This window comes from Pleurodeles waltl, chromosome 2_2 (genome assembly GCF_031143425.1).
Source record: "Pleurodeles waltl isolate 20211129_DDA chromosome 2_2, aPleWal1.hap1.20221129, whole genome shotgun sequence".
Lineage (NCBI taxonomy): Eukaryota > Metazoa > Chordata > Amphibia > Caudata > Salamandridae > Pleurodeles > Pleurodeles waltl.
Genome location: NC_090439.1, coordinates 67092395 through 67109432, shown reverse-complemented (window position 1 = coordinate 67109432; position 17038 = coordinate 67092395). Strand labels below are relative to the sequence as shown.

The 17038-nt window shown below is 42.3% G+C and overlaps 1 protein-coding gene across 2 annotated transcripts in view; it reads right to left on the bottom strand.

The window, feature by feature from the left end:
- AHRR (aryl hydrocarbon receptor repressor) overlaps positions 1-17038 on the bottom strand; it is an 837654-nt gene that overhangs the window by 45698 nt on the left and 774918 nt on the right. For both annotated transcript variants that reach the window (XM_069219459.1, XM_069219460.1), the window contains exons 9-10: positions 10628-10728; positions 3717-3858 (exon numbers count right to left, since the gene is read on the bottom strand). In XM_069219459.1, coding sequence (XP_069075560.1) covers positions 3717-3858; positions 10628-10728 — 243 coding nt within the window. The remainder of the gene's footprint in view (positions 1-3716; positions 3859-10627; positions 10729-17038) is intronic.

Sequence of the window (17038 nt, the reverse complement as noted above, 5' to 3'; positions counted from 1 at the left end):
AAACCCCCAGAGGTCTGCCTGACCAGCAGAGGACCAAGAACTCCCAAGGACAGCGGTCCTGTCCAGAAGAAACCCTCCAAAACTACCCTGGATCAGTGAGCCCTGCCCACTTTGCACCTGACGCCCACGGTCTGAGTCCAGGTGGCCTACCAGACCAGATAAGATCCCCAGGTGATTCTGACCCATGTCCACCCTGAGTTGACCCCTCTTAGCCAGCACAACAATGCCTGCAGCCTGAATCCATAGGATCCCCTGACCGCGAACAGTTCTGACGAAGATACCCGACTCCCAAGTAGACCCCTGCACCCACAGCTCCCTAGCCTTGGGGAATCTGACTGATGGTCCAGCAACGTCCAGCGGGCACCTCCCCTTTGGTTTCCCAGAACCGACCCCCTGGACCCAGCCTGCAGCATCTTTTGTGACCGCCGGGGTGCCCCTATTGAAAAACTTTGGGCGCCCAGCTCTGTGTTTGCACCCTGCACCCGTCCACCCCTGAGCCACTGAGGGTGTGTGTTTGGTGTGAACCTGTGCCCCCCCTCCTGTGCTGACCTAACCCCCCAGGTCTGTGTCCTTGAACCGCAGGTACTTACCTGCAATTTGATTTCTACTGAGCACTCCCAGCCATCATAAGATTCCATTGTAAACCTGATACCAACTTTGACCTCTGCACCCAGCCAGCCCTTTGTTGCTGGTGATGCACTTTTGGGGTCAGCCTAATCTTTGACTGGTGGACATCCTAACTCCCAAAGACTGGAACTGTAAGTCTTGTACTTAACTGTTAATCGTGCTAACATTTTTCCCCACCTAGGACTCTATTGATTCCAATGAAAAATTGCACTGTCAACTTTCGTAATTGAAAAGTGTTACTTACTTGAAAACTGCTTTATCTGCAAAAAACAAACAAAGTACATTTGATACATATGCTTGAAACCTATTGACAACTGTACATACCTGCAACTAAGATATTCTGGTTCTAGAAATAAAGCATCAAAATATACTTTTGCTATATAAACCAATTGGCCTAGAATTGGCCTAGAGTTAGTCATTGAGTGTGTGCCTCATTTCTTGACTATGTGTGTACAACAAATGCTTTGCACTACCCTCTGATAAGCCTAACTGCTTGACCACACTACCACAAAAGAGAGTATTAGTATTATCTACTTTAGCCTCTGGTAAGCCTCTGGGGAAGGCTTGGACTCTGTACCTACCATACCTCACTTTGGAATAGTATTCATAGAGCCAGCATCCTTCACATGAGGCAAGTTTGCCTGAAACACATTGTCATGCATCTCCTCATACCAGCAGAGGAAGTGAGTCCAACAACCTGAACATAGTGACTTGGTGGAAGGGTGGGGCTCGGCCAGAATGACATCCACCAATTCCACTGGAAGCTCAAAGCCTCTCAGTTGGTCCCTCTAAATCTCCATGCTTGAAGGTGTAGATTGTGGAAGTTTGGATGAAACACACTGCTTTACTGCTGGGACTGTAGGTCCTCCGTAAGGGGAATCCAAAATGGAGGACAGATGTTCAGGGTCAGAAGTTGTGAGTACCAGAACCTCTGAGCCCAATCCATGGAGACCAAAATTACATTTGGTCAGAGATAGTGAAAAGAAACAAGAACGGCTTTCCCCATTGAGCGAAGATCCTTTGAAATACCTCCAGGTATAGATATGACATGTGGTTGGCAAGATGACACTGCTGAGCTTGTTCACACAGATGCTGCAGGTATCTGCCCAATGATTGACAAACAGCACAATCTTGATGAGTGATAGACAGTTCCCCAACCTCAATGCCAAAAAAGAGAGAGCTTGTGAGCTCACTACACCCTGCTCGATGAAGCATCCCATGCAGTCATGCTGTCAGTGAGCACCTGAATCGATTTGGCCCTGACTGATGGCCAACTATATGGCAATCAGCTCCAGAAAGTTTATGTGGCAGTGCTGCTCCGTTGGGGATAAAAGATCCTAGATTTTCACTTTATCCAGGTGATCTCCCCTGCCAAGGAACAATGCATCTGTTACTACTCTTGTCACTGACGAAGAGATCAATATGGCCTGCTGCACATCGCATTGTTGTTTGTCATCCACCACTGTCTAGGGGGGTGTTCTTGGACATACAGACCTTGTCTAACAGGCGTAAGTTCTATTGAAGGGTACCAGCAGGGAATAAGAAGATAACAGGCCTATCATCCTCAAACTGTTTAGTCTGAAACATCCGGATCATAGCCAGAATGTTCAGGACTCAATGTGGAAGCGAAAAAGGCTTTAAGAAAACCATGTCCAAGATGGTTTGAAAAAAAGAGCAGCCTCTGAGTGAGCCGTAGGTGGGATTTTGACTCATTGATGGATGACCCTAGGTTGAATAGCAGTGACATTGTTCTCCAAATGTTGTTTGAGGCTATCTGAGGTGAACCCACCTTCAGCAGCCAGTTGTTGGGTTACAGGAAGATGTGTATCCCTGACGTGCGAAGATGGGCTGTAACCACCAACATGACCTTTGTAAAAACCAGATGGGCAGATGCAAGACCAAAGAGAAGGACTGCAAATAGAAAGTAAGTAAAAACCCACTGCAAAATGCAGGTATTTCTTGTGGACCTGCAGAAATGGCGCATGAAAGGACACATCCTACAAGTAGGAGAAAAAATGTGTCCAACCGAGTTAAACATTCTGAGACCAAATAGAGGTGCTAAGCCTCCATCTTTCATGGGGACAAGTAAGTAATGGATGTAACAGCACTAGCTCTATCATCTCCTTGAGGAGCACGGTCAACATCCCCTCGGGTAGAACTGTGCATGGTTTGTGGAACCAGCCAGAAGTATTTGGAGGATATGGGGAAAATGGAAAATTCCAGACAGTGCATACAGTGAAACAATACGCATTCATAAGTAATATGTGATAGCTCTTGACAGAGTTGATAAGACTAACAAGCAGGCACGGCAGACTCTGACTGGGGTCAATCAGGACTGGGCAAGGACCTTCCTGTGTAAGTGCAACTGGAGGTCCTAAAGACTCCTTGGGGTCGCAAGGCATGCTAGATGGAGGTGGAGTCATGACATGCTTCTGATCTGAAGACGTTGCAGGGAACTCATGGTGCACCGTTTTCAGGATTGGGATAGGCCCAGTGGAGGAAGATAAAGTCAGAGTTTTGTCTCATGGATGCTAACTAATCAACCTCACCCATGAACTGAAGCATCTGGAAGTTGACGAGTCTCACTTATGCATTTCGTGCTTCTTCTTAAAAGCACTGTCTGTTGACTTTGACCCAACTGACGGAGGAGACCTAGAATGACAACTCCTCTGTTTTCTACTTTCAGTCATTTATAGTTTTAACTCTCCATAGTCTGTAGACTTCCCTGGTTGACATCCCTGCTACGCTGCCAGAATATATATTAATTTCAATAATTTAGTTTGAAATTAAATAAGCAAAACTCCAGATCCGTGTCAAAGGGCACTTACAAAAATGTAACTGAAGTCAGTGCATTGGGTAGTCTCCATGTTGTCATGTCCAGCATGAGATGGATTCATACTAGAGGCCTACACCACACCTTACTGGTGGTACTTAGGACATATTAAGTATTTTCTGGATCATGCTTCACACCTAGGAGGATTCCAAATGTGAGTACTCTGTGAACAGAAGTGGCCATCAGCAGAAACTGGATAATATGAACAGTTGTTGTTTAATATTGATTGAGACAACAGGGCAAGTTAGTAAATTACCTTTCAGATTGCGGAGGGACAATGACAAACTCTGAGCATCCATTTCTGTACAAATGTTGTGTGTTGGCTTCTACCCAGATCCACTGATCATCATTTGTTCGAACCTTGAACAACGAGACTCCATTTTCTCTGCTACTCATCACTGTTAGAACAGACAGAAAATAAACTGTGAATATATGATCTTTTGCATTATTATTAAATGTTATTTTGGCTGATAACTCCTGATAACATATTTCCTGAACGTCAACCTATTTTCTGTCAATTATATTAAGTATTTATTTTCTACAACTTTGCTGAATCCATTTTCAGTTTTCATTATAACCTTCGGTTTTACGAGCTCCTCTAATTCATCAATGGGTTTTTGGTTGTCTAATTAGAAAACTTTCACAGACACCTCTTTTGTGGAGCACATATTGATCTCTTTCCTTCATTCACCATACTGGCTTCCAAGAGAAGGTTAATTCTTCTCTAGAAACCAATATGACAAGCTATTCTTCACAATAGTAATTTTTCAATCTGCTCTTTTAATAAAACATATCTTCTCTGATTAACTTTAAATATTTTTCCTCACTCATCCTGTTCACTGATTTTCTAGGGAGCTAATTAGCTGTCTCAGTGCTAGTGTATACATGAGTGGACACGTTTTATCACATTATTTATTCTACAGCTGCCTTTGACTGTCCCTTAACGATCTTGCAATTTCACGACTTTGAAAAACACGAAAAATTTGATTTTTGTGAACATCAAGCCTTTTTTTTTAAAGAAAAGCTCCTGCAAAATCTAAAACAAATAAATGTTTCAACTCTTCTTTTATTGACCCTGAGCTGCCACTGGACCCATAAAAGGAGTGGTCCTCCTAAAGGTCCTTTCTTCCCTTTTGTCCTACGCTGCATGGTTAGTGATGCCATTACAAGTGTCTTGTGAAGAAGAAATCATCCTTCTGGGAGCTCCACACATACCGCCAGCAAAACTAGGGCGAAAAGGATGCTGGAGACTGAAACTCAGCTATGTGAACATCCCAGCCTCCTTTGGCAACCAGCTCCCTTCCACCTCCCATATCTACAGCATCTGGTGTCCCTCTTGCGTCACTTACTTTGGCCAGCCTTGCCAAATGGTAAAAAGAAGGCTCGGCCAGAACTGCAGCAGAATCCACTGTAAGGTTCCCAAAGCACCCCTAACTGCACATGTTACAAAATTACAACACTTGGAAAAATATCACAAATAGAAAGCAGTTGATGTGGTCAAGACCACACACAGAAGTGGTAATGTTGTAAAACTCCTCTACAAAAGAGACCTGAAATGGATCCACTTCTGCAACTCTTTAAACTCTGAAGTTCACTACTGTGGAAGACTAGCACAATCGGGTAATCCCTAGTAACTACTATAATTAACACATTTCAAGCACTTTTGTACCCACATATTAACTTACTGACAGTGCTCTCTTCCGGAACGATGCCCTGGACCCTCGGTTGATTCCATCTGGTATGGCTCGGGGCATTAAGTCGATGGAAGAGTGGTATGTTTTGATGACATTTTCGTCCACCAACGTTAATTTGCTTGTATCATTATACTGATTGAGACACAATACCCTCAGAACACCTATTTGCGACAGTGCACTTCCTCAGCATAAAGTACTCTAAAATACAACATATACCACTATGTTGCAAAGGTCTGGCTATTTTGTATATGTGATTTCTAGATTTATTATTAATATGACTCTCCTGAGCTGTTTAACACTATCAGCGCTGTGCACCTATTTACAGCAGTGCATTTTTCAGCCTGATGTACCTGACCTTATGTCATATGAAAATGTGTTTCAATGGGCTATCAGTTTTGTTTAGGTATTTATTGGATTCACTCACACTGGAGGCTATTCCACAAAGGTAAATTTATAGCTGAGTAAATCTACACATGCAAATGTTCTCTTACACTTTGTTGTAAATTTGGTACTTTTGGCTATTCACGATTTCTGAGTATACTAACAATTTACAACATGTCTCTACCCCCTAAATTCAGGTGGTGAAGCCTAATTTGCACGTGTAAAGTTACTAATAGTAACTCTTCACACGTAGGCAGAGATCTCTGTCACCAGAGGTGTGGGGGTGGAGTGGTTCGGCAAGGAGGGCTAGCTCCCTAAGGTGAAAAGTGTAAGGAATAGTACAAAAGTAGATTCAACTTTTAAAAAACAAGTAGTAAAAATATATTTATGATAAATATTACTGTATGTTTTACAAATTTATTTTAAATGTGGAAAAATATTTTTTAAATTACATCAATATTAAGTTCAATTTGAAATAAGTATTAGACAAATGTGAATATATTATATTCAACTCCAATATCTTTTAGGATTTATTTATTTTAAGATAAGACCCACCTAAAGTAAACTGTTTACGTTTAGTTGTTTTGGACTGCAAATTAATAAAGGTTAAGTATAGAATGAACTAAAATTAAATAAATTATTTAAAAATTAAAGTAATATTTTTTTTTTTATTTTCCATGGTAGGGAGTTGTAGTACCAGTGGTTCGTCATATATGATGCTGGACCTACTCTAGGTCTGAACTGGTGTATAGTTCTGACTGTTTGGGGACTTTTTTGTGGCTGTTGTGAATCACAATGGCCCTACTCTTTTGTGAGTGGGTGTCTGTCCGTCCTTAAACACCACCTTAACCCTTCCCTAAGTTACTTCCTTTTTGTAGTAAATATTCCCCCTTCCCTCCCTCATTTACTACTAAAACACAGACGTAGAGGCGCAGAGATCTCCTCAGTTGGAGCAGAGATCTCTGCAAATAAAAGCTAGGACAGAGACCTCCGCACATGGGTTAGTAATTAGCATTTTTTAGTACTACTGCAGAACTCCTAACATACTACAAAATGCAGTTTGTGAACAGGCCTCAATATAATCTTCTCACCCATTGGTTGCTATATTATTGCTGATTTTTATTAATAATTTGCCTATATATGATTGTGTACACTTCAATTGTGTGCCTCTTTCTGTCTTTCGACTGCTTCACTGCAACCCCCACCCACCCCATTCCCTGTGGCATCCTTTTCTTTCGTGCTCATCCGCACATCCATTTACAGGATGGATACAAGCTCAGCCCTCCGCTGCCCTGCCACCTGTACTGCTTCTCAGACAGTTTGTGCTCCTCCTGTTATTTTTTCACCTTCTCTTGAGTGGTTGATGCTTCCTTGTGCTGTCTTTTTACCTCAATGTATTCCTTTAGTTAAATTTGGTGCAACTCCTTATTATACATTTAGCTCCCAACACTGTACACCTGGTTACTACAAGTAAAGTGCCCCTTTCAGATGATACTTTCTTGGCTCCTGTAATTGAGGTTGCTTTTACTGACTTTCCTTTTCCTTTTCCCCTTAGAAGAACTCCATTCCAAAGTAAGTACATTTTTCACACACGTAATACCTTAATGGTATACTTACCCCTAAATCAGTAACCACTGGTTTCTTCCCTCTCTTTTTTCTTGGATTAGGGACCTGTGGACAGTTCTCCCAATAAGTGCCTCCTTCTCAGAGTCCTGTCTTTCCTTCTGCTATCTTCCTGGCATTTATTTGGTTTTGTTAAGTAGTTTGTTCTGATGATGATCCTGCTATCTTCATAGGTTGAAACACCCTCAGTGTTTTGTCTTATGGACCATAAATGATTTGTTCTTTGTCTGTAACGGGAATCCCATTTTCCTATACAAACACAAGAGTTCTGTGTGGCCGTTTGTTGAATCATTTTCCGGGTGAGTGACACCATGAGCACTATGAATACTGATCACTTTATTCTACTTTTGTTCAACATTTACTTTGATGATTGCCTCAATGCATGAAGACCCTGCTTGCGTTCTACAATCTCTGGTTCATAATGTCTCAAAATTGTTTCACGTCCATTGTTTATGGCACTAAGTGTCAATATAATTGAATGTAAAACCCTTTTTCCTACCCATCCACTGCCCACCCACTGCAAGCACCATTCTGCTCCTCTGCTTCCATTCTCCTACATTTTCCTGCCCTCCTTCTCTTCCCCACACTGCTATACCCTTATAAACTCCCCTTCGCCCCTACGCCCCAGTACGTGGCCAGGGGCATATTTCAGTCAGGTGGGTTTCAGGGGGTGTGAGTCTGAAATTACCTAACAAACACTTCAGTACACCGAAAACAGATGACAAAAACAAATCATGCTCCTGTATCATTATACCTGGCGCGCCCTCCGGAAAAGCATCATGAAGAAAGCCCAGCTCAAGAGGCTGTTTCTTCATCAGATATAAAGGCATGCCGCACATCCACAATGTCATCTTCGTCATGTATATGAAGAGCAGAAAACATCATAATAATATTAAAGCTTTGTCGATACGCTTGGTCTCTCTTATGAGGATTTCCAGGAGCCCAAATTGGATATTTGCCCGGTTGCCTTAGTTTCGGCTCCTACTATGCGCCTCTCCAGATAATCGGCATGCTATCATGTCCACTCGATTGTCCCCATGAAGAATGACTTAACACTGCTCCCATTGAATGCTTGCAACACATTCCTTAAATAAATGGCGGCGTGTGCTATGTGTTAAATATTTTTAGAATCAACATTATTCAATTCCTTCTCTTCTTACTGCTGCCTCACAGAAAATTCTAACTATATCTACTGAAGAAGGCCCATGTTTCTTTATGTTAGATAACATCCTTATTTCTTCAGCTGTCGCCATGGTCTGCTTGTACACTGTGATCTAGCTCTGCAACCCAGTTCCTCACTCATTTCAGTTTTACCTTCTGAAGAGTTAGTAAATTTAGAGGTTTATATATGAGCTTCATGTGCTGCCGGAGACACACTTTTTTGACGCTCTGCCACCTCATAGATATGGAGCAAGGCAAGGCAGCGCAAGTCACTGAGTTGCCTTACTCTGTGCCAGGGAGGCATTCCATGGGCATTGCAGTGGGTTTTCCCACACATCCATGGATTTTGATGCTGCCCCAGATTTACAAAATCATGTAAACCTAGAGAAACGCCAAAACCTTACACCTCCCGAGGTGAAGCTTAACAAGAAGAAATATTTTTATTTCTCCTCGTTTTTAGGTCGAGTCTAGCAGTGCGCATGCGCTGCTCTCACAACATGCTGTAATCTACTCTGTGGGCTTTAACCACACCAATCTCACACCCATCACTTTCATTCATAACTTGGCCTGCCTTACAAAATTCACTTGATTTCGTAGGTAAGTGCTTTACATTTGTCCCGCCTTGAGGCTGTTTTGTTACTGACTTGGAGACTGACCCTGTTACATGGATTATTGCATGATCTGCCATATACTGTAGCATGGCGCACTACTCTCCACTTCACGCTCACTCGACGTATGTTGTTTCTTCCTTTTCCTTGATTTTGGGCATGCCAGTGTTTCTTTGTGGTGTCTGCACCCAAAGGTTGCAAGCTGGGGGGGGGGGGTATTTTTTATTTATTTATTTTTGAAGTTTCATATAGTGCAATCTTAATTGGAGGAGCGTTTTACATGACTACAGCTTACGTACATGTTTAGCAGTTGAAAAGTATAACACAAAAATCCTCAACGTGGCTCTCTCTGCACAGCAAGAGAGCAGATACTACAATAGTCACTGCACTCAGGAAACTCAACCCCATAATGCTTTGCGGGGCATTTAATTTACAAATAATGTTTGCCCGTAACTTAGCCCCTGGTGGTCCTGCGAGAATGAGACCACTACCAGAACGTTCAGCAAGACACACTCTTACTGTCTAGTTCATCTCTGGATCCCCACACTAAGTTTGGGGGACCCCAAAATAGTAACCTCTACCACCATTCAGTGTCTATTTAAGCTCTCTCATGGTTGGAATATTTGTTTTACAGCTGGGAGTAGTCTGTGTTTTTAAGGGCCTTTATTTGTAATATTATTGAAATAGGCCTGCTAGGCCTGAAAATGTACAAGGCACTACTCCCTCTATGGGCTAAATATATGGTTACACTGAATTTTTTTCTGCCATTCTGGTTGCATGTGGTTATGCCCTCTAGGGGCTGACTGTATGGTTACATGACCATGTTTCTTCCAAATGCTTATTTATTGTGGTGTCCTCTCAGGACTGTTCTGAGCATTCCAGTCTAATGCCAAGTGTATGAAGAAATGCACAAACACAAAGCGTATTTCTGATAAAGGCTTTATTGAGTTTACATGATGTTTGCATATGTTTTATTGATCTCTCCTTATTGCAATTATGACCATGATTCATGCCAACGTAACATCCTTATTACACTATGACTGCTTGAGCACTCTTGATATATTTGGGTGACCCTTCTAAGGGGTCACCAGTGGTTGCGCAATGTCACCTATGGTATGTTCCATCTGCCTATGTAATGTACTGCATGGCTAAATACTTACAAGGTCCCAAAGGTGAGAGCAATTGGCTATGCCAATGCTTGTTTCCACTTTCAATGTGTGCTGCTTTCTGCAGCACACAATGAAAGAGGAAAATGCCTCTATACATTGTTTTTGTGCAGAAAAGTGCCCTTCCTGCACAAAAACAATCCTGCCCACAATACAGGCACCCTTGCACTATAGTACAAGGGTGCCTGCTTTCGTGCTAAGCTACTGAAATGGGGCCAGCGGAGGGGAAAAGGACAGGAATGCACCATTTTGCATAAATATGTTGCATTCCAGCTCTTTCACTTTGGTATAGGGCAGTGCAGCAAGATGATTTGCTGAGCTGCCCTTCACCAAGTCCCCATAAATATGCCACTAAGTGTACAGAGAAATGTAGAAATTTGTACTGAGATTGAAAGGTGATGAAACATGGCTGCCCTAATTTAGTAACCTGATAGTGCTGGAGGTGTTAGTTACCTCTTAAAGAGGGAGGAGAACAAATTGTATTCAGAGACATACTTATCCTTATAACATATAACATACATGTAACATACTTACATTTAATCTGATTCTCAGCACTGTGCAGCTTGTCAGAGAAGCCTTGGTAACCAGTCCTTCCTTGGAACTCTGCCTCGCCCAAACCTGGAAATGATTTTGATCTGAGGAAAGGAAGAGATATGTTTTTGTTATTGTGATTCACAGTTGTCATATCATACAAGAGCTCTCTTATTCTGAGACAATCATCAAAAAAGAAAAGGTGAAAGAAGCTTCGGGAATGATGATCTTATATTGATGATTTAGTCGACTGGACTGTCTTCATGTGTAACAATGTTAAATCACCATAAGCCTGCCAACAAGGAACACAGTGCAATGATCCGGACACCCGAGCTGCAGCTGCGGTGAGTGGGACTTCCACTAAGACTTTAAACTGTGAGCATTTTACTACTCATTTTTTGGGATATGACTAAAGATAGCTTTATGCCATGAATAAATAAATAAATACATATAGAGGAGTTTAGAATCAGCCCTCGTCAGTCATTTGTTGCTTTAGGTTGTAGGAAGCTGGGTCGTTATATAGTGTACCAAAATGAGGTATACTGTGCAAAGAGTCCAGGGGTTACCTTACTAATGGAAAGAGGCTTGCTCTAGCAATCCCAAGGCGCTTTCTTTGTGGGTAGTGTGGTCGAGCAGCCTTATGCCTATCAGAGGAGAGTTTTAGATATTTACCATAGGCATGCAGTCAATAAATGAGATACATGACTCAATAAGGAGATCCACACCAATTTACAAAAGCAACAACTATTTATTTATACAATTAGGCATCAGAATCAATATGATCAGGTAAGTACGTTTTGCAAGAGAAATACTTTCAGGTTTCAAAAGTCGACAGTGCATTTTTCAGGAGCTATAATGTTATCCTACAGAGGGAAAACAAATACGGCAAACAGGTACTCAGCAGTGACTTGCAGGACACATTTTTCAGACTTAAGGTGAGTACAGGGCAGGGTCCTAGGCCAAACTAACAGGTCACGTCTGGCAGCACAGGTGCAGCTGGGTGCAGAGGTGTAGTTCAGCATCGGGAGCCCCGTTAAAGTCAATGGGAATTGGTCTGGTCAGAAAAGCACTGCAGGCAAAGACTGGGGGACCAGTCAGGGTGAACCACTAAGTGGGCTGAGTTCTTGCAATCATCTGGGACATAGGGACATGAGTGGTCATCTTTTTCTCGGTCCGGGGCATCCAGGTGTACAGGTGCAGTGGACCATTGGGTTGCTGTCACCGGAGGTGGTTGCAGTTGAGGGGGGCCTGTACAAAGAAGCTGCAGGCATCAGTGTGTAGGTTGCAGTGGGGAAACCCACAATGTACTATGTCTCTGGAGAGGCTGGGGACTAGGCTGGTACTGTTGTCCCTCTGTTGTAGTTTAGCAGCAATTAGATTAAGCATTAGCAGAAGACATCTTGTATTTAGTAACTATTGTGAACATTTCGCGGAATCCATTTTGTATTCATGCCAGCCATTTTCTCTGCCACATGCTGCCATGTGCTCACCATGTGCTCTGTCCTACCTTTCTGTTAACTACTCTTGAAAATCTGCCTAGTGACAAGTTATATTTTGCATCTCCCACTCTCGCACATGCTCAGTAAGATCTGCAGCTGTTAGTCCTTGAAAACTGTCAGCTCCTCCTACCTGTCGACTGTGCATTTCCACATGACCTTACATGTATGCAAGTCTTGCTTCTATAATTGTACCACCTCCTTTTAGCCCCTGCGTGGGTATAAAAGGACCATGCTCTCTCAGTTCAGTGTGCTACTTCAAACATTACTGAAGGGTGCTGTTTGAACTGTAGTACCACCTCATGAGGTTAATTAACTTTGTCTTCAGTTTCTTCCTACATGGTCTGAGGACTTCGTGCAGAGAAAGGTGAACCCCTTGCACTAGTAGGCCTTGCTGAGGCTTACTTCAACAAATTGGCGCCCGAACAGGGACTCATCGGCAACTCGGATGCCCAACGGATTGGTCGCGAGGAAGGATTGGGATCTCGCTGCGGACGATCAATGCCTGAGGAGACCCGAATCTTGGCAACCACGGCGTTTTTCCCTTCTTTCTGATTTGACCATCCAGGTGGCGCCGGTCCTCGACTGAGATCCTTTTTGTTAATTCGTCATGCAGTGACCATTTGGTCGATTTTAGAACTTGGCAGTTGGAACCTGGACACCCTGTGATTGGTAAGAGCCGTTTTACGGCACTTGCTGTGGGTTTTGATGCCTTTGTTTGGTAATGTAGTTTAGCACTACTTACTGTGGCTCTCGTGTTTTGGGTGACTAGTCAATTTGTGTCCTTTGAATTGATATATATTTATATAGGCAGGTAATGAGGAGAATTTTCTCAAATTTAATTTTGATTTGAACGGCACCTTAAGTGCTACTTTGATTATAATATTGCATATTGTGCACTATGTTTGGCATGCCAGTTTTTAGTGCACTTCGTAGGATGTTTTGCTTTTGTAATGGTACCAATTTGAGACTGGAAGAATCGCAACCGGCACCCCCAGAGGGGACGCCCAATAGAGATATGTATGTTAAACATGGTCTTTCTTCTATAATGTACAGCACATTATGGAATAAATACACTCGTGCGGATCCTGAGTTACGTTGGCCTATGCATGGGTCATTTGATTTGCGAAAGATTGAGTATGTGGAACAATGTATGTGTAAGCGAAAGTCTAGGCAAGATATGTTTGACTGTGTTCGAATGTGGGAGAAAGAAGTGTGTGGACGAGTGAAGCGTGAGCAAGCCTTGCTTGAGAAAGAGCAGCGGAAGAATGTATATGTGAAAGCATTGGAAATGAGAAATAAATAAATAAATGACTTAAAGGAGCTAGAAGAGAAAGAATGTAAATTACAGGTAACTGGCCAATACACCGTTAGGCAACCTCTCTATCCTATCCTTAATAAACCACATGATGATTTTTTGTTATTAGATCGCCCTCCACCTCCGTATGTTGTTCCTTCTGCCCCTCATGTGTTAGTTAAGGCCTCCAGTTCAGAGCAACAGAAGATGCGAGACAGTCGCTCTATGTTGCCTGCTGACCGTGCGTCTGAGCTTAGATCTATTGCTCATAAAACAATTTGTAGCGTTGTCTCTGCTTCTGAACTTTTAGACAACATGAAAGTGTGGACGGAAAAGGAGCAGCTATATTTTACTGAGGCATTTGGCACAGAAGTTATTGAACTATATCGGAAATATTCTGATGAGTTAGAGCCCGATGATGTAGCAGCTGATCATAAGCAAATGAGTGATGGTCTTTTTGTTTTCTCCCAGGTGGCTGATGCAATCAGGCGTTTAATGAAATTATGTGTTGTGGCAGTCTGTTTGCAAGAGGAGAAAAGGGTTGTGGACGTGGTTGCACAGACATCTCAGACCGACGGGGTGCAAGCTTCCATCTTCGGAACAGATAAGACTATGATAGTTCACGCGAAACCAATGCGGGAGGCCGCGCCTTTGTATGTTCCTCCTAAAGGATTGGGTACAAGTGATGATAAAACTTCTGTTGATGCTAAGGGTTATTTTATTTATAATTGGGTGTATACTCCTTGGAATAGGGCAGATGTAATGGCACTTAAAACAGCATTACCTGACCCGCGGAAAAATCCAGCCGCCTTTTATGAGGAAGTTGAGGGAGCAATTAGTTCTTGTACTATGACTTTGGCTGACATTGATTTATTTTTTGGATTGATATTAACGCCAGATATGTGGAGAACTGTTCGTAAAATTGATGATCGTGCAGTTTTTGGGGCGTCATGGAAAGAATTAGAACAGATGGACGGGGATAGGGAACCTGCGAAAAAGCCATATCAGTTGATTCTAGATCTTCCTGCAGCCATATTAGTTAAGTTAAAAACGATTATTCCCCCTAAAAAGATAGATTGGACTGTTTTAGCGTCTTGTAAGCAAAAGGCAGATGAATCGGTCTCTGATTTCTTTACACGCTTTGAAGAAGCATTTCATGATTTTAGCGGCCAGTTATTGTCAGATGATACGGGCAGATATTTGTTTGTCAATAAATATGTCGCAAATCTGTTACCAGGAATAGCTAGTCGTCTAAAAGCTAGTGAAAGTTCATGGACTACCTCTACTCCGGTTTCTCTTTTGACTATGGCTCAGTATTATGAACGTCAGGAATTAGAAGCAAAAGGTAGCGAGGAGAAAAAGATTAAAGAATTAAAGACGAAGGTTATGTTGGCTCAAGCTTATGGTCCGCCTTTTAGAGGTAGTGATAGAAGTGGACGTGGATCTTATGGTTCTTCTTACACTCTTTCGAATTTGTCTGTTGATCAGTGTGTGTATTGTAAGAAATTTGGGCATTGGGCTGCCGAGTGTCCAGCACTACGTGTTCAGCAGTGTTCACGTGGTCGGGGACAAATGAGAAATCACTCAGGATATTCAGGACCTAGAAGAAACACGAATGATCATGCTAGGGTTGATGCTAATGTACGAGGGCAGGATGGGTTTAACACTTTTGATAGACGGAACCAATACCAGATGTCTAACCATGTGCAGCCTGATTTCCAAGATTCTGCTTATGCATAGGATTGCCTAGGATGGGGTAAGGAATCAGTTGAAGATCCAGTAGATCAGAGGGGTCCCTATGTTACAGCACATGTTTTGGGTTCTACTGATCAGTTTGTGGTTGATACAGGAGCTACTCGTAGCGCCTTGTCTAAACAATTGATTCCAAGGGCTCCCCTGTCTGGCTTACCCATTACATCGATAGGTTTCGATGGAACACCTTCCCCTAGCCCATTGTCACAACCACTTGCATTCCATGTTGATAAATTTACTGCTCCATGTCCATTTTTGCTTTCTCCAAATACACCAGACAATATTGTGGGTCTTGATATGCTCAACTATTTCAGGGCTACAATACGATGCTCTCCTGAAGGGGTGCGTGTTATTTTAAATGATAATCATCCTATGATGGAAAGAGTTTGTCTTGTTAAAGAGGATATTGCATTAGCTTCACTCCCTAGTACTTTGTGGGCTACTTCAGATACTGATGTGGGACAAATGATTATTCCACCGGTACATATTAGTGTCAAGGAGGGAGCTGTATTGCCACGTTTGCCTCAATACAAAATTTCACAGGAGGGCAAAGAAGCACTCACACGAATTGTGCATGATCTTATTGCAGTTGGAGTTGTTGAGGAAGTTCTGTATAATGTTTGTAACAGTCCGATTCTTCCTATTCTGAAAAAGGATACTGATACCAGGATTTACCGATTCATTATTGATTTACTAGAAGTCAATAAGATTGTGATACCACAATATCCTTTGGTATCTGAGATCATGACACTTCTTACTTTGGTTCCCCCGACAGCAACTACGTTCTCTGTGTTAGACTTGAAGAATGCTTTCTTTTCGATCCCTATTCATCCTGACAGCCGATATTTGTTTGGTTTTACTTTGAATAAACGATCATATAGATTTTGCAGAGTTCCTCAAGGCTATACTGAGAGTCCAAGTATTTATAGTCAAGCGTTAAAACGACAACTTGATTCTTTTGTTTTGCCTGAAGGTGTGGCTCTCATACAATATGTCGATGATATTTTGTTGGCGGCTGATACCCCTGAACAATGTGAAAAGTGCACTTTGTCCTTACTTTCTTTTCTTGCTTCACACCATCATAAAGTGTCACGAAAGAAATTGCAATATTGTAGACCAAAGGTGTAACCTATTTAGGTCACCTTTTGTCTAAGGAGGGCCGTGCACTTACATCAGATCGTATTCAAGCAATTTTAGACACACCAGTACCCTCTACTCAGAAAGATGTTCGTGCATTCCTTGGTCTTACTTCTTTTTGTAGGCAATGGATATTAGGGTTTTCACACATTGTCAAACCTTTGCTAGCACTTTTGACTAAAGATACTCCAATGCCCCTCCCATGGACAGATGAATGTGAGACTGCTTTCCGGCAGCTGCGACAAGCCCTTTGTTCAGCACCAGTGTTAGGTACTCCAGATTACATGAAGCCTTTTGCACTTTACGTATATGAGAAACATGGATGTGTATTGTCAATTTTAGTACAGACACATGGCGATAAGCAGCGTCCCTGTGCATATTTTTCAGCAGTACTTGATTCTGTCGCTCGAGCGTTGCCTGGGTGTTTTCGTTCAGTTGCCGCAACAGCTGTGTCAATACGTCAAAGTGAAGGGATAGTTTTCTTACATAAGCTGTTGGTGTTAGTACCCCATGCGGTTGATGCTCTTTTAAATCAAACAAAGACACAACATTTAACTAGCGCTCGTATAACAGGATATGAGTTGACATTGCTGGCTCCTCACATTACACTGAAGAGATGTGCAACACTAAATCCAGCCACTTTGTTGCCATATCCGGTGACTCAGCCTCAGTCACAAGAAACACATGATTGTATATTCCTTACCGAAGAACAGACAAAGGGTCGTATTGATT